This window comes from Chinchilla lanigera, unplaced genomic scaffold (genome assembly GCF_000276665.1).
Source record: "Chinchilla lanigera isolate Chin_1 unplaced genomic scaffold, ChiLan1.0 scaffold00036, whole genome shotgun sequence".
Classification (NCBI taxonomy): domain Eukaryota; kingdom Metazoa; phylum Chordata; class Mammalia; order Rodentia; family Chinchillidae; genus Chinchilla; species Chinchilla lanigera.
In genome coordinates, this window is record NW_004955437.1 from 18,434,347 (window position 1) to 18,452,752 (window position 18,406).

Below are 18,406 nucleotides of genomic sequence, written 5' to 3' on the forward strand. Positions count from 1 at the left end.
GTGTTCTGGAAGTCCTCTTTCATGTCTTTAGTTGTACTGTCATGGCTGCCTCAAAGACTGAATCAATTCAAAATGTTCATCTTTCATGGTGATTTTTATTTTGTGAAATAGGCAAAAGTCACATGGTATCAGATCTGGATGAGGAAACCCTGTAATTTTTTTTTTTTTTTTGACAGGGTCTTGCTATGTAGTTCAGGCTGTCCTTGAACTCACAATGTAGCTCAAGCTGGCCTCAAACTCACAGCAGTCCTCCTGCCTCAACCTCCCAAGTGTTGTGATTTTAGGCATGCCCTACCACACCCAGCTCTTGTTATTAATCCTTTCTCAGATATACTATGATTTGCATGTATTTTTCCCCATTCTGTGAGTTGCCTTTTTACTGTGTTGATAGTGTTCTTTGATACACAAAAGTTAAAATTCTCATGAAGTTGAATTTGTCTTTTTACTTTTATTGTCTATGCTTTTGATGTTCCATCCTAGAAATCATTATTAAATCCAGTCATGAACATTTCCCCTGTGTGTGTTTTCTTCTAAGGCTCTTTCAGTTTCATCTCTTATACTTAAAAAAAAACCTGGAGATTCAACCCAGGGCCTTTACCTTGAGCTACATCTTCAACCTCTCCACCTTTTTTTTTGAGACAGGGTCTTTGCTAAGCACTAAATTGCCTAGGCTGAAGTTGAACTTGCAGTTTTCCTGCCTCAGCCTCCCAGAGATCCTGGGCTTACACAAATGTACCAATAGGCCTGCTTAAATCTTTTTCTATTTTGAGTTAATTTTTGTATATGGTGTTAGGTGAGGGTCCAGTATCAAAGTTTAAACTAGTATATCATTGTTTTAATGTGCATTTCATTGATTAATTATACACATCATTTTTTATTTGAATGTTGGATTTCTTATTTGCTCTTCTATAAATTGCCTATTTATATCTAACTAATTTTCCATTCTAAGTATATTTTAGATAAATTATAAGACATGAAAATACCTATATTTTTAACTTCATGTCAGACTTCAGATTTTTGTGTTGTTTTGTTGTTGTTTTGGAGACAAGATCTTGCTATGTACTTCAGGCTGATCTTGAACTTGCTATGCAGCCAAGCCTGGCCTCAAACTGGCAGCAATCCTCCTGCCTCATCCTCCCGAGTGCTGGGATTACAGGCATGTGCCACCATGCCTGACTTATTATTCTTATGACTTATTATTCTGACTTAGCTTATTCTTTTTTTTTTTTTTTTTTTTTTGAGACAAGGTCTCACTATGCAGTTCAGGCTGGCTTGAACTCACTTTGTCGCTCAGACTGGTCTTGAACTCGCAGTGATCCTCCTGAGTCAGCCTCCCGAGTGCTGGGATTACAGGTGTGCACCACCACACCTGGCTGGCTAGCTTGTTTTTTAAAGCACAGTTTAAAAAACAAGTATAAACCAGGCATGGTGGCACATGCCTGTAGTCTCAACACTCAGGAGGTTGAGGCAGGAGGATTGCCTCGAGTTCAAGGCCAGCCTGGACTACATAACAAGACCCTGTCTCAAAAAAAAAAAAAAAAAAAAGTATAAGACTGGCTTTTATATAAACACAAAATGATAGGATTTGAACAATTTTGTTTAATTGGTGAGGGAATCAGTAAAAACAGGTCAAAGGAAAATCTAAACACATGACCAATAAATAGGCATCAGGGCTACTGTATTAAATTTGCTAGACCCAATCACATTGCCACTGGACAGCATCTATTTGCATAACTATGGACAAGGGTAATTTGCGTTATTATCAGTTATCTGTAATTTACAGTGCTGTAAGTTAATGAAGCCAGGGAAGAGCACCAGCTGCTGCATGGGATCATAGTCGTGGAAGAATGTCTTTGATAATACTCAGCAGCCCAATGAGAAAACCCTTAAATGATCTTTTCTGTCCAGTTCACAGTCCTTTACAATTTTTCTCCTATATGGTATTTCCCTTTGCAGAAGGACTATCCCATCTTATTCAAGAATGGCACTCTGAAGCTTGGAGGGGAAAGGGAACCTGTTCCCCGGCCCAAAAAATGGCCTATTGCCAACATTCTTGCTCCAGGGGCCAATAACATCCCGGAGGCCTTCATCGTGGGCGGCCCCTACGAGGAGGAGGAAGGGGAGCTCAACCACCCCGAGGTGAGCGCCTACAGCAAGTGTGTGCGCTTGGGGATCTCGGCAACTTATATATGCCTGTCAGCTGCCAAAATAAAATGTTTATCTAATTTTGATGAAACTGTGTCTCAAGTCCAGCTAACAAAATTATTTGCATCACATTTACTTTTTAATTTTTGAATACATGAAAAGGTCTTGCTTTGTAGTCAGGCTGGCCTGGAACTCACTGTGATCCTCCTGCCTCGGCCTCCTGAGTGCTGAGATCACAGGCGTGCACCACCACGCCCCGCAATAGAATCCATCTTACTGTTCTACAGGACAGAGAATTCAGGAGCCAAGCAGAGTGCGTAAAGAAAAGGATTGTTTGGGACTTAGAAAGTCGCTGCTACCTTGATCCTCATGCGGTTTCCAGGTAGGAAGAGGAAGGGAATATGTAACCAACAAAGGCCATTGGTGGGGAGAAACTTCCAATAGTATTCCTTATATGTTTGCATTAAGGAGATTTGGGACTTTGTCAGCACATCTGTATCACTTAGAAAAGGTGCCTAGTGATGGTGGGTTAACTAGGGTGAGCATCTGCCTCTCTTTCACGTAGAGAAGTCCAGAGCTGGTGTGTACAGTGGCTTCACAACATTATCAAGTACCCAGGCTTATTTTGTCCTCTACTTTCTTTAATATTGAAGAGGAAAATAGAGAATTAACTTTTTAGAGTTAAATTCGAGCAGATTTATCTTCCTGTCTTCCACCAATGGCAAGTATGCATTTCCTTTATCTAACCGACTGTACCCTGAACCCAGGTGTTATCTCAGGCACTTGTTTCCCGTAACTCCTGGCCTGCTCAGAGTTTGAACTTGCATGCTTACAACATCTATGATGTAGTTTTCTCTTAGGCCAATCAGTAATAATGACAGAAGATGTAGCCAATCAGTAATGGCCAAGTACTCTGCTTCTGTACTTCTGCTTGCAAACCCCACATATGCCCAGACTACCAGAGATCGAGGCCTGATACTTTGGGAATGAATCCCGTTCAGGTCTGTCATCATAAATAAATCTGCCTCCCAAATCCTGGGTGATGTTTCAGTGTTTCTACTGCAATGTGTGCCTTCCATCTCCAAGGCCAGGATGGCCGCTGGAGTTCCAGACTGCACATTCACTTTCCTGGCAAAAAGTTGGAAGAGAGGAACAGTTATGGATAAAAAAGGACCGTGCTAACTGTCTTAGCCTCTCTTACAGAACCTTCTTAGAACCTGACAGCCTCACTTTACATTTCATTGGCCATTTCCAGATGCAAGAAAGCCTAGAAAATAAATTGTTTTAGATGGATACATTGTCACTCCAACTAAATGAGGGTAGTTTCATAGATTTGGGAAGGTTTAAAAATTGCCAACTTGAACATTTTTATGTGTGTATGTGTTATATTATTTTTCTAAAAGAGAAGAGTGTTTTTCTTTATATTGACTCCATGTTTTATTTTTTTTTTATTTATTTATTTTTTTTTTTGGTTTTTCTCCGGTACCGGGAACCAAACTCACAACCTTGCACTTGCCAGGCAGGCGCTTTTGCCACTGAGCTAAATCCCCAGCCCCTGACTCCATGTTTTAATATAATGGTAATGGGCTGATTTTTTGATTTGTAGCTTTCAGAAACGAATTGCTGATTGCCGGCTTTGGCCTGTAGAGATCACAAGATTTCCTCTGGTTAATGTACCCAAAGGGAAAGCTGGCAAAGTTGATAAGGTAAAAATGTGCATTTAAACATATTTATTGTCTTGGTTACTTTTCTCTTGTTGCTGAGACAAAATACCCAAGGCGCGCAATTAAGGAAGGAAAGGTTTATTTAACTTACAGTCTGTGGAGGCTTCAGTCCATATTCAACTGGCCCCAAGGCAGAGTGGCACATGGCAGAGGGCAATAGTTCATGGCAGCTAAAAACAGCAAAAGCAGCAAGAGCAAAGAGCAGGGAGCAGCAGAGAGCGAGCTTCTTTCTGTCCTTTACACTGTGTGCAGGCTGCCCACCGCAGGGCGGGTGTAGCACTCACACCCATAATCCCAGCATTGGACCATGAATCAATCAAAAACTCTAGAAGCACACCCCATGACTGCATGAGGCTTTGGGGGGGACACCCACACACAAACCGTAACATTTATAAAACGAGGCGAGGTGGTGCACGGCTGTAATCCCAGCACATGGGAGGCTGAGGTGGAAAGACACTTGAGCTGGTTGAGACCAGCCTGGGGAACTAGTGCCCTGTTTAAAATATTAAATGTATGTACTGAAATGCTGGATCAGACCAACTGTTACTGTTTGTAATTGTGCTTCCAAAGGAATATGTGACCTAGTGCTGTTCTTCTCCCGATGGTACCAACTCATGTGGATTTGCAATATGGTTTTAGTGCTGCAAGTCCGATGTCCCAGGAAACCCCTCTGTTCCAAGAAAACCAGGATTGTTTGCTGCCATAGTTCCCCACTGTTCACTACTAATTGCTCAGGCTTTATTTCTAGATATCATATTTCCACTTAGCCCCTCATTATAGTTTTACTGTAATCAAAGCTATGAAAGAGCTATTATTCTTTTTGTTGTTGTTGTTTTTTCTCGTACCAGGAATTGAACTCATGACCTTGTGCTTGCCAGGCAGGCACTGTGCCACTGAGCTATATCCCCAGCCCTTCAATTGACTTTTAACATAGGCTTTTTTTTGCTGCTCGTGGTGGTGCATGCCTGTAATCCCAGCACTCAGGAGGCTGAGGCAGGAGGATCATTGCAAGTTCGAGACCAGCCTGGACTACAAAGTGAGCTCAAGACCAGCCTGAACTGCATAGTGAGACCCTGTCTCAAAAAGACCAAAAAGAAAAAAAAAAGTTTTTTTGCATAATAAAAATGCTCCCAACAGAAACATTTCCCCCTCTTATTATATAATACATATAGGCTATCTCTCTTTAAATTTCTTAAGCACATGATGTTATCACATGAACACAGAACTTTTTAATCTAGTTTCCAATTATTATACTAGACTAAGCCAAAAATTGTTTTTAAGCTTGTAATTAAGTGTATTTTCTTTCAAAAAATTGATTTCTTTCCTTACAAAAATATTCTATGGCAGGCCGTAAGCCATGAAAAGAGATCTGAGATGTATTTATTGACGTGTTGTTCACCTTTGCCATGTGCTTCGATGAGATCCGATACTGCAAATAGGTGGCATTCATTCCCCTTCATCTGTGGCAGTTACCGGGAATCAGTTAAACTATTTTCTTTCTGAATCCAGATGAATACACAGAACTGTTCTCAACAGAGTACGCTAAGTACCTTCACTGACGAGTTATGCCGATGGGCCGTGACTGGTCCAGATAATTTTTAAGGCTTCTTATGTTTCATGTGTGTCTTTGAACTAAAGCTAACAGCCAGAGCTTCTAGTTTCTTTTTTTCTTGATACCCGGAATCAAACTCTAGGATGTTGTGCTTGCCAGGCAGGAGCCATGCCACTGAGCTATATCCCCGGCCCCTCTAATTTCTTCTAAGTTTTTTATTATTGTTAATATTTTTTAAAATAAAGCTTAATTTTCTACTAAGGAGCAATATGATGAAATTGACTTTTTGGTTGAATATATGTATTAAGTAATTTCAGTACATATTGATTGAACTACTGCCTTTACTGTTTTTTTTTTTTTTTGGTTTTTCTCCAGTACCGGGAACCAAACTCATGACCTTGCGCATGCCAGGCAGGCGCTTTTTGCCGCTGAGCTAAATCCCCAGCCCCTACCTTTACTGTTAATTAACGCTTTATATTATCTCTGTGATCATGTTATTTTAAACCCATTTTGAAGATAAAGAAACTGAGGCCCCAAATGTCTATGTAACTGGTCCAAAGGCACATAATTAGCCAAGTAGCAGAGTTGGTTTTTAAAACTGAGCCTTTGAACTGTGGAGTCAGAGCTCCATCCCTTTTGCTACTCCCTCTTCGGCACCAAAACCTCTCTGATTTGATCCCTTTAGAATGAAGATGAAAGTCAGCTTTCATTTCACGGTGTGGCTTACGTTAATATGGTCCCACTGCTGTACCCAGGGGTGAGGAGGATTCGGGGAGCCTTTCACGTTTACCCTTACCTCGACACTACAGTCTATGAAAAGGTAAGAAAAACTGCAAAACAGAGATCATCTTCATTTACTCCTTCGATGTGTTTTTACTTTGATCTTTAGCATTCGCATGTTTGGAGGGGATTTTTAGACTGCTTGGTATAATAGCATATTAGACTCTTGGAGTGATTCTTCTTTGGACCTTAGAAACCTGAAGAAAATACAGAGCCAAAGACTAGAAGCAGCTCAAATCTCCAGCAACGTGTGAACAGAAAACTAACTGTGTGGTAGATGGAATGGTGGAATGGTATTTGACCGAAATAAAGATGTATCACAACAGTATGATTGAATCTCAGATGCACTGTGTTAAAGGAAAGAAACCAGACAAAAGAGAGTATATACTACTATATGGTTCCATTTATATGTGATTTTAAGGAAGTGATTTATATTGACAAAAAACAGATTGAGTTGCTTGGAGCCGGGCATGGTGCACACCCCTGTAATCACCACACTTGGGAGGCTGAGGCAGGAGGATTGCTGTGAGTTTAAGACCAGCCTGAAGCGAGATCCTGTCTCACCAAAAAAAAAAAAAAAGTTGTTTGGAGTCAGGAATACAGGGAGGGACAGATTATATTAAATGAGAGAAAAACATTAAGGATGATGGAAAAGTTGGTTATTTGATTGGGGTAATGATTTCACAAGCATTTAAGAGTTCAGTTTATACCAATTTACACTTTGCTAGCAGTGAATCAAAGTTGCTTTACCACATCTTTGCCATAATGGACTTTATTATATTTTAAGACTTGTCTAGCTGTCATGGCTGTTGTCTAGATGTCCCCTCAAAGCCTCACATGGTCATAGGTGGGGCTTTTTCAGAGGTGGCTGGAACTTGAGTGTTTGATGCTGGGATTGATTCATGGTGCAGTGCTAGGCTCAAGGGCACGAGGATTAAGGGTGTGAGTGCTATCTGCCCTGAGTAGTCTGGATAAGTTATCAGGGATAGAAAGAACTGTGGTCATCCCTTGTTGCTTTTGCTACCTTCTGCCTGCCATGTACCACCCTGCCTTGGAGCCAGCTAACTATGGAATGAAACCTCTACACAGTGAGAGCTAAATAAACCTTTTCCCATTAACTTTGGCTGTCAGGTATTTTGTCTAAGCAGTGAGAAAAGTAACTAAGGTACTAGCTTTACAAGTAAAATAATTTATTGTTATTTAGTAATTTATTATAATTTGTTATAGTTCATTGTTATTTATTGTTATCTCTATTTCCTTGATTAATAAATGAGGCCAAATGTCTTTCTCTCTCTCTCTTTTGTAATCTTTGGTTTTTTGAGACAGGGTCTTGCTGTGTGTTCCAGGCTGGCCTTGAACTCATGGTGATCCTCCTGCCTCAGCCTCCCAAGTGCTGGGATTACAGGCATGTGCCACCATGCCCAGATGTCTCTTTTTTTTATTCATTGGCCATTTAGCACTTGTAAATTGCTATATCATGTACTTTGTCCATTAAAAAAGTTGGTGTGTTTTTCTTATAAATTCCAAAAATTGCTTTACATTTTGTGAATAGTAGCTATATTTTCATGTTTTGAAATATTTTTCCTAGTACCGTGATTTTGTGTATGATTTTTTTTTTTTGAGACAGGGTCTCACTATGCAATTCAGGCTGGCCTTGAGCTCACTTTGTAGCCCAGGCTGGTCTTGAACTCGCAATGACCTTCCTGCCTCAGCCTCCCGAGTGCTGGGATTACAGGCATTTCCCACCACACCTAGTTTGTGTTTCTCACGTAACGGAAACTATGTGATAATTAAGCTTGTGTATCTGATTTATTTCACTTAACGTTATGATCTCAAGGTGCATCCATTTTTCTACAAATGACCCAAGTTTATCCTTCTTTATGGCAGAGCAGAATTCCATTGTGTGTAAACACCATACTTTCTTTATCCACTCATCCATTGATGGACATACAGGCCAACCTGCTTCCAAGGTTGAGCTATTATGAATTGTGCTGCTATAAATGTGGGTGTGGGTGGATCACTGTAATATGATGTCTTTAACTTTTTCGGGAAGGTACCTAGGAGGTCAGTAGCTGGCTTAAATGGAATTTCTAGTTCTAGTTGCTTTTTTTTTTTTTTTTTCTTTTTGAGACAGGGTCTCACTATGTAGTTCAGCCTGGCCTTGAACTTACTTTGTAGCCCAGGCTGGTCTCACAATGATCCTTCTGCCTCAGCCTCCCAAGTGCTGGGATTACAGGTATGTGCCACCGTGCCTGACTTTCTAGTGTTAGTTTTTGAGGAACGCCCATAACAGTTGTAATGGTTTATATTCCCACCAATAATGGATAAGGGCTCCTTTTTCCCCACACTGCCTCTCCAGCATTTCTCAGTGTTTGATTTCTTGATGACAGCCATTTCTGTCATGAAAGCTCAGTGTTGTTTTAATTTGGATTTCACTTGGGCATTTTTTGATTGGGTGTTTTATTTTGGAAAGTCTATAATCTTTTGAGTTCTTTATATATTCTAGATATTAGTCCTCTGCCCAGTAATTACCCTTTCTAATGGATAATGTATGTTCTATCATTTTTCTTTACCATAATTTACTAAACCTTTCTCTATTATTAGACACTTAATCTTATTTTTAGTTTTTGCTATTATAGCTCTCCCGAAAGCTTTTATGAGTATGTACTTTTTTGGTCATGTTAAATTGTTTCTTTCAGAAAAATCCCTAACTAATTAATTAAAAATCCCTAACTAAGTAATTTCTGGTTCAAGTGATACTGCTCAGTTGCTGTGCAAATAGATAACAGGCCATTTATGATGTTATTAAAAATAACTGTTTATAATGATGAAATAATAATAATAATAAATGTTTGTTGTATTCTACAAACAGTCGCTTTCTCCTAGGAAACAACATAAGATTGGCTTTTTCCCTGAGCACTTAGTTATCGCTAGGTACCCATGGGAACTGGTTCTGGGACCCCTTGCAGGTCCCCAAATCCATTGATGCTTAATTCCCTCATACACAGTGGCATAGCTTTTGCATAGAACCTGCACACACCCTCCTGTATCCTTTAACGCTTCTCTCGGTTGCTTACGACGCCCACGCAGAATGAATGCTGTATAAACAGCTGTTAAGACTGTAGCATTCAGGCACTAATAACAAGGACAAATATGTACATGTTCAACACAGATAAAATATTTTCAAAGTATTTCTGATCCATGGTTGTTTGAATCCACAGATCTGGAGAATCCACTGTGTGTATGTGCATGTGATCACGTCTTTCTGGGAACAATTTTGGGGTTTTTTTGAGATAGGGTCTCACAATGCAGGCCGGCTAGTCCTGAGCTCAGTCCCCCTTCCCACCTTCCCGAGTGCAGTAGTAACAGGCAGGTCATAATGACCAAAAGTCAGTGTGTCAGAAAGAACCAGCAGTCATAAATGGATGCATATCAAACACTACAATTACCTCAGCATACACGAAGAAATAACCAACACAATTGAAAACAAAATTGCACAACTGGACAATAACATTTAGAATTTCAATATTCTACTCTCAATACTTGATAAGACAACTGTGTAGAAAATCTGTGTTGCTGGGTATAGTGGCCCACGCCTATAATCCCAGTACTCAAGAGGCTGAGGCAGGAAGATCTCTGTGAGATCAAGGCCAGCCTGGGCCACATGGTGAGTCCAGGCCAGCCTGAACTACACAGCCAGACCCTGTTTCAAAAAAAAAAAAACTTTGTGTTAAACATAAACATACCACACATCCCAACAAATCAATCCTACAAAGTACCCCGGAGAAATGAAAGCATTCACACAAAGCCATGTATGTAAGTTCACAACAGTCCACGTGTCTGCTGCTACTGAATGGATAAACAAAATGTGATAGCTCTGTCCAAGAGAATATCATTTAATAATGACAATGAAATAATTGCTAATAATATAATATCCCCAAATCATTGTGCATTTTGAATGAGTAAATTGCACGAAATGTGAAATATATCTCAACAGTTCTGGTTTTGTAAAAAAAAAAGGCACAGACCACTGATACATGTCGTAACACAGATGATCCCAAACGTCTTGTTAATGGAAAGAAGACAACACATCACATACGGTCCCGTACACAAAATCGTCTCACCATGCAGCTTATCCCAGAGTTGAGAAAGTTTGAAAAAAAATTTTTAAAATTTGCATCTATAAAATACAGTAATTGTGATAGATGTGGTAAGATTGAGTTATTTTTAGTATTCAAAAATTTTCTTTAATTGTTGGATTGTCTTTTTTTTTTTGTACCAGGAATCGAACTCAGGACCTTGCCCTTGCCAGGCAGATGCTTATGCCACTGAGCTGTATCCCTGGCCTTGGACTGTCTTTTTAACAGTGTTATTGATGTATAATTAACAAATAACAAACTGCATCTATTTAACATGTGCAGTTTTAAAGTTTTGGCATAGATATGTACACCATTATCATCACAGTCAGCCTGCTAAACCTGGGAGTGGTAGCACACACCCTGAGGAGTGTCTGGATATGTTCACTTAGCCTAAATTATTTTGACAGTCACCTATGTTGTTTAAGTAAAATATAGTTATAAGACTCCTTTCTGGTCATTTAGCTATCGTTTGGCCCCCAGGAAAGTTTTACTTTGGACTTTAACCTTGTCTTGTTTTTCCAAATATAACTGATAGGCAAGTAGTAATTAGGTCAATATTATTTCTTATATAGAAATAAGTTCTATCACTTAAAGTTAATTTAAAATTATGTCAAAGATGAAATGTTTTCTTTTTTATGGTGCTGGGGATTGAACCCAGGCCTTCACACCAGGCTATAATCCCTTGCCTTTTTTATTTTTTATTTTGAGACAGCATCTCACTAAATTGCCCAGGCTGTGCTTGAATTTGCCATCCTCCTGCTTCAGCCTCCCAGAGTGCTGGAATTACAGGCAGGCACCACCACACCTTGCTAGATTAACTCTTTCCTGAAGACAAATTATGAAACACCTGAATCAAATTGGGTTGTAGGATTTCCTCTTAGGACTTCAAGTTGGATAGGCAGCTGATTTCCTGTGGTGTTTTTGCGTGCTGTAGAAGAGAGGAAATGCAATGGAGTTTTTCAGGTCCTTTCCCTGATTCTGCAGTGTAGAAATCATGTGGAAGAGCAAATAACACTTTCAGCTTGGTCTCATTTGGGGCTGGGGATTTAGCTCAGCGGCACAGCGCCTGCCTGGCAAGAGTAAGGTCATGAATTCGATTCCCGGTACTGGAAAAAAAAACAAACTTGGTCTCATTTACCTGTGATTCACTGCATTTTTGTTGTTGTTGTTGTTTGTTTGTTTCCAGACCAAATGTTTATTCAGCTTGTTCCGGGATACTGGCCATCACTTGATTCAGAATAACAAAGTAGGAGCAGTTACTTCTCCACTGCCCAAATCACTTGTTTCTAAGACTCCGAAAGAAGACAAAGCAGGCAGAGAGAAGGACACAGATGGAAAGCTGAAGCTTGGTGAAGTGGTAGGTTGTGGCGAGGGTGGCCCTCCCAGACCCCAGAGGCGCGCGCTGATTTCTCGTGTGCCCACTGTGTCACTGTAGTCTGTCTTTCGATGCAATGGAGCGATCGTTGTTCTGGCCATTTGAGGACTGTTCATGAATTCCGTTGTTGAGGTGTGTTCACTTTCTTGCAGCAAGTGTCTAGTGTAAAGTCTCAGAGCTCAGATACTCCTGTGGAAGGCGAAGCCCCTCTGAGTCACAATCCAGAAGGACAGGTAACTATGCACAAGGGTTTGGAAAATTAAATTTAAGTTCATCAAATCTTTACTGAGCAAGACAGCTAGAGTAGAAGGTGCTCAGGGCAGGGTATCTGCATTACCATCCCATGTTTGCCCGTGATTGTGGGGAGATTTGTTTTGTTGAGATTCTGTAATGTGAGATGGTACCAGATTATCTTTTTTTTTTTTTTTTGTCTTTTTGAGACAGGGTCTCGCTAGGCAGTTCAAGCTGGCCTTGAACTCACTTTATAGCCCAAGTTGGCCTCGAACTTGCAACCATCCTCCTGCCTCAGCCTCCCGAGTGCTGGGATTACAGGCGTGCACCACTCTGTCTGGCCAGATTATCTTTAAAGTTCTTTTAGCGTTAAAATTTTGTGTCTCGTGTTAATTCTATCCTGTTAAGCACTATGAGGGATGCAAAGATACATCAGCTCCAGCGTTTATTTATCTGTCTCAGGACACTCAGCTATTTGGCAGCAGAACCAGTTGGTAAATAACTAACCATGATAATACAATTGCACTGAATGGGCCAGGGGTGTAGCTCAGCGGCACAGCACCTGCCTGGCAAGCATGAGGTCCTGAGTTTGATTCCCAGTACCATCCCCCACAAAAAATTGCACTGAGAGCTAGAATGGAGGTACAAATGTGAATTCTGCGGGGCTCCGGATGGAGAGAGGCCTGCATGTCAGGAAGGGGCCGGCTTCCTCAGAGCAGGCTTCGTGGAAGAGCTGACCACTGAGCCAAGTAGTGAATAATAGAGAACTCTGCCAAAGATCAAGGGAGAGGCCAGGGGACAGCATGATCCAAAGCACAGAGAAAATTCACAGGAGCAGAACTGAGGGCGCTTCAGTCAACTCAGTGTTCGACATGTAAGAATGAAAAGAAAGGAGAGGCGGTAGAAAGAGGTGTGAAAGAAGAGAGAGGCGTCATGTTATTGAAAAATGTGGAGGCTTTGCTAAAAAGTTTGGGCTTTATCCTAAGGTGGTGAGGGCCTCTACACTCATCTCGGAGACCGTGCCGAAGGTTCTTAAGTCCCATACAGGTCAGAGCTCGTAGCTGCAGACAGCATTCTCGCAAGGGTGTGAGAGAGACCGAAGGGCTATAGGGCTGCACAGGTTTTTCTTGTCGTGCAGATGAGTGTTTTAAGCCAGTTTGATTCGGGGCAGGGGAGGTAAAAAGAGTCAGGAACTGGCAGAGGCAAGGTGTTTGGAACTGGGACAACTTGGGATTTGTGTCACTTGCTGTGAGGGCGACAGTGCCATTATTAAGAGGGAAGTCAACGAAGCTGATATGAGTGAAATGAGAAGTTTGTATGTGGTATATTTAGGATTCTGGCAAAAATCTGTGTTCAGCAGTCAGAGTTGGTAGGTTGGGGGGACACTGAGTGGGCCTGTAAGAAGGTTGTGAATATTTCTGTAGGACCCTTGAAACAGGATTTGTGGAAGAAAGAGTGGCATTCAGTTAAAACAGTTTCAAGCATACCTGTGCACATACCTGTGTGTGGCACACACCTGTAATCCCACACTCAGGAGGCTGAGGCAGGCGGATCCCAAGTTTGAGGCCACCTTGGACTACATAGTGGGTTCAAGGCTAGCCTAAGTTACATAGTAATACCCTGTCACACACAAAGAACAACAACAAAAAATCAGTTCCAAGAAAGATTTATGAACAAGTTTAACATGTCTTCGACCGAGGTAGAAATTTTTAAGAAAAGTGAAAACCCTTTCCTCTAAGATACAACCATTGTTGGCATATGTCTTTCCAATGACTTTTCTATGTAAAAAAATATGTTAACAGTTGGGATCATTTTAGATATGTAGTTGTATATGTATGTTCTCTGTGCATTGTATTATGTTACTAAATTTTCTCATAAATGTCTTCTTTTGGAAATAAATAAGAAAAATGTCTTTACAGCAATATTTAGAAGCAGGGACATACATTGTGTTGGAGATTGAGCTGGACAAAGCCCTGGTTCCAAAACGACTGCCGGAGGAGCTAGCCAGAAGGTATGGAGCAGCGGTCCTCACACAGACACTTTAGGTCCAACAACGGCAAACTGCTTTGTCTCACAAATGTAATTTCCCAGCCTAAGCAACAGGTTTTTTGTTGCTGTTGTTGTTGTTGTTCTGCAGATGAGACTTCTTTTCTTATTGTGAGTTCTTTTTTGTTTGTTTGGTTTTCTGGTACCGGGAATTGAACTCACGACCTTGTGCTTGCCAGGCAGGTGCTTTGCCGCTGAGCTAAATCCCCAGCCCCTGTTAGTTCTTTATTGCAAAAGTATCATATGCTCATTATAAAAAAATTTTAGAAAAATAGAGGTGGACAAGAAAGTACAAAAACACCCAGATTTCCACTCATCCAGTGATAACCTCGTTTAACCTCTGTGTCTGTCCTTCCGGAGTTATTTTAAAGCCCTTATACATACACACATTCTGTCTCTGTCCCTGTCTCATACGCCCACACACGAAGTCACATATACATATATGTAATTCTTCCTTTTTTTTTTTTTGTTGTGCTGGGATCGAATCCAGGGTGTTGTGCACAAAAATGGTCTACCGCTGAGTCCCGTATGTGTAATTCTAAAAAACTGTTTTTTATATTGTACCATCCTGCCTTACTTGTGTATTTAGAACGTCACGTATTACACTTTGGTTAACCCATTTGTTGGCATACAGTGATTCAAAATATTCTTTTATACCTTTTCTCTCAGCAAAATAGGTAGTAATGTACCCATTTCATTTCTGATTTTAGAAATTTTCTTTCTTTTTTTTTTTTTGTCTTTTTGAGACAGGGTCTCACTATGCAGTTCAGCCTGGCATTGAGCTCACTTTGTAGCCCAGGCTGGCCTTGAACTCACAACGATCCTCCTGCCTCAGCCTCCTGAGTGCTGGGATTGCAGGCATGCACCACCATGCCCAGCACTGATTTTAGAAATTTGAGTCTTTTCTCCTTTATCTTAATCTTGCTAAAGATTTGTCTATTTTGTTGGCCTTTTCAATGATCAAACATGTACATTTTGTTGACTTTTTTCTATTCCCTGCTTTATCTTGGTTATTTTTATAATAAAATAAATGCAAATTGAAACTACCCTGAAGAACCTTCTTGGTTTTTTTTGTTTTGTTTTGTTGTTTTGGTGCAGGGAGTTGAACTCACGACCTCATACTTGCCAGGCAGGTGCTGAGCTGCTGAGCTAAATCCCTGGCCCTGAAGTACTTTGCTTTTACATTGCTTTATCTCATAAAGGTTTAATAATATTCTGTTGCTGATAAGGATGTTTGGAAATAGGCCCTCTGTTGCAAACTGGGGACAAATAAAGTGGCACAGCTCTATGGGAGAGCAATTTGGTAATAGCTGTTTAAATAGAAATTCATGGGTCTCTTAACCCTTTCCTCTGATAATTCACTTCCGGTAGTTTATTCCCATAGTTTGGTTCGGGAGTCTATTCCAAAAGCTATGCCTCACATATGTCAGGTACATTTTCTTTTGTGCTTTGAGACAGGGTCTTGCTATACAGTTGAGATTCGCCTTGAGCTCACTATGTAGCCCAGGCTGACCTTGAACTTGCAGCAGACCTCCTGCCTCAGCCTCCCAAGTGCTGGGATTACAGGTATGCAATACCACACCAGGCCTGTCAGGCATGTTCTCACGGGAAGATCTTGACACTTGCTTTCCTTTGCCTGATACATTTTTGGTTTTTTTTTTTTTTTTGGCTTTTTGAGACAGGGTCTTGATATGTAGCTCAGGCTGAACTTGAGCTGACTTTGTAGCCTGGGCTGGTCTCGAACTCGCAACAATCCTCCTGCCTCACCCTCCCGAGTGCTGGGATTACACGCCACCACGCCCGGCATGCCTGATACGTTTTGTTTGCTTGTTTGCTTGAGATGGGGTCTTGCTATGTAGTGGAGGCCGGCCTTGAACTCACAGCAGTCTTTCTGCCTCAGCCTCTCAAACGTTGGGACTGTAGGTGTGTGGCACCAAGTCCAGCTACCTGATGCGTTCTTATTCTTAATATCTTCTTCACTTCTGTGTCTTTCCTCAAATGTTACCACCTCAGTGAGGCCTTTCTTGGTGAAATATGCTCTGCTATTCTGTGACCTCTAAGCCCCATCATGATCCATTGGCCTTGTTGCACTTTTTTCCCCTGTGGCACATATTACTGGCATACTTGTCTTAATTATTTATCTTGTTTATTCCTTCCTTCCCTTCTAGAACATAACCTTCAGGAGGGGAAGAGCTTTTGTCTATTTTGTTTAAAGTTCTATGCTTAGACCTAGAAATCCATATGATGGATGAGAGACACTCAGTATATATTTTAGGCACTTTGTATGTATTTTTTGATGAATAACATTGTGTCTGGAGAAAAAATTCAGAGTCTAGAAAACGAAGTTAAAGGAGATAATTTCTTTTTTATACTTTTAAATCTTGAATCATGTAGATGTGTGACCTATCGAAATAAATCAGATTAAAATTCCTGTGAACAGAGGTATATACAGATTCTATAAAAAATTGAATCTGTGAGTTTGCCTGTGGACTTGAAGGCGGTACAGTGTACTCTTGCAGACTCTGGAAGTATCAGGGAAAAGAGCTGTATCTCATCCCTGGCAGGTTCTGGTGTCAGCAATTTGGTAGTGACAGAATGTTCTTACCTTAAAATCTGATGGCATTGTTGAAATTGTTGTACTCCTGCAAACCATGACCAAGAGTGTAGCTTTTATCCTAGATGGAGACTAAAGAAAAGCTTTTACTTGCTGGGATCATCCAGATTTCTGAATCTTTAGAGACTTAACCAAGTGCCCCTAACATCATGATGCTCATTGTCTTCCAACCCCTAGCTAAGCAGCCGCTTGAGCATAATAGCAGTTTTTTTAAAAAAGTAAGGGCAAAGCTGGGGCTCAAATAGCCAAAAATCCACTTAGATACCCCTGAGTGCTGCTTCCTTGTGATCTGGCCCAGTCTTGGTTACTTTTCTCTTGTTTTAGAGACAAAATACCCAGCCCCCAAAATTAAGGAAGGAAAGGTTTATTCAGCTCACAATTTGTGGAGGTTTTCATAATCAGCTGGCTCCAGGGCAGGGTGGCACATGGCACAGAGGCAACAGTTCAAGGTGTTAGAAGACAGCAAAAGCAGCAAGAGCAAAAGGGGGAGAGCAAGCCTCTTTTCCTCCCTTATACTGTAAGCAGGCCACCACCCCCTCAGGCAGGTGTAGCACTCACACCATCTCCACACCCTCCTGTTGCACAGGATGAGGACTTTTACAAAGTGAGGACCCTGGCCCCCTGCTGAGCCACTTAGTTAAACTTCTCTTAGTTAAATTTCTTGACATAATGTATCAACCATTACAGACACCCTCTGAGTAGCCCCTGGAGAACCAGCGCATTGCTCAGAGCAATGGGGAAACAGACCTCAGGTCTCCTCCACCCAGCTTCTCTGGAGGTGGGGTCCAAGAGAACACACTGGCAGATAAAACATTTTTATATATTTTAAATATGTTTTTTCTCATTCAGGGTCAAAGAAATGATTCCTCCAAGGCCGCCCCTTACCCGTCGGACAGGAGGCGCTCAGAAGGCAAGTGGTCAAACCATCCTGAAACTGGAAACAAGATGTTGAGCGTGTGCACTTGAAAAGGGCGTGGACTCTTCAGTTGGTCTTCCAGAAGGAGTGAGAGCTCATTCAGAGCCTTACATATTTTCATTCTTGGTTCCATTTGTGATCAGTGGGGTACAGTGAGCCTCCTACAATATTTAATCTTTGGCTGGTGTTTTCCCAGCCCTGAAGAAAAGGGCAGTTTTTACGTAAAGTGCTATTGAACATAAAACGTAACTCAGTTTTAAACTTCTAGTGTGTAGTCTTGACCACGTTGAGGCCTCTTTCTCAGATGCTTTGTGTCATTGTAGGCGGTGAGTGACTACCACACACAGATCAAGAACATTTCTAGAGCAATTCTAGATGAGTACCACAAAATGTTTGGGAAACAGGTGGCCAAACGAGGGTGTGATGTCGACAGCGAAACCCTGGAGGAGCAGAAGTGCCAACTCAACTATGAGCTTAATTGCTCTGGAAAATACTTTGCTTTCAAAGAACAACTCAAGGTAAAACGTGTGTATTTAATTACTCTCTAGGTTTTTAGGAAACACCTTCTCTGCGTACCCACTCTTTTCCCTCTGATTATCTTCAACTAAGTTCTCTGTGACAAATTATCAGTAAAAGCTCCATTCCTGCAGTTTTGGAATGGCATGGTATCTATTCTGAGTGTGAATTTGTAAGAAGTTAATTTTCACTTGGGCTAGATTTTGGATCAGTTATGTTTGTGTAGGAGGCAGAAAGTTTCTGTCTTCCATCCCGACTTCTACCTAGTCCATAGAACCGGTAAGATTTGAGAAATAGTTACTTAATAATAGTTTCTTAAATAATAGTAATGGAACATTTATCGAGTGTTTTCTATATGCCAAGTAAAT

General features: G+C 41.0%; 1 protein-coding gene across 7 annotated transcripts in view; it reads left to right on the forward strand.

The window, feature by feature from the left end:
• The window catches only part of Cfap70 (cilia and flagella associated protein 70), a 55,760-nt gene that overhangs the window by 9,779 nt on the left and 27,575 nt on the right, over nucleotides 1-18,406 (forward strand). For 5 of the 7 annotated variants that reach the window (XM_005389986.2, XM_013516745.1, XM_005389984.2 and 2 more), the window contains 9 exons: nucleotides 1,957-2,139; nucleotides 2,433-2,527; nucleotides 3,752-3,851; nucleotides 6,107-6,241; nucleotides 11,527-11,697; nucleotides 11,868-11,948; nucleotides 13,866-13,957; nucleotides 17,456-17,516; nucleotides 17,846-18,040. In XM_005389986.2, the coding sequence (XP_005390043.1) occupies nucleotides 1,957-2,139; nucleotides 2,433-2,527; nucleotides 3,752-3,851; nucleotides 6,107-6,241; nucleotides 11,527-11,697; nucleotides 11,868-11,948; nucleotides 13,866-13,957; nucleotides 17,456-17,516; nucleotides 17,846-18,040 (1,113 nt within the window). Of the gene's footprint in view, nucleotides 1-1,956; nucleotides 2,140-2,432; nucleotides 2,528-3,751; nucleotides 3,852-6,106; nucleotides 6,242-11,526; nucleotides 11,698-11,867; nucleotides 11,949-13,865; nucleotides 13,958-17,455; nucleotides 17,519-17,845; nucleotides 18,041-18,406 lie in introns of all 7 variants that reach the window. The other 2 variants (XM_013516746.1, XM_013516747.1) reach the window with 2 other exon arrangements.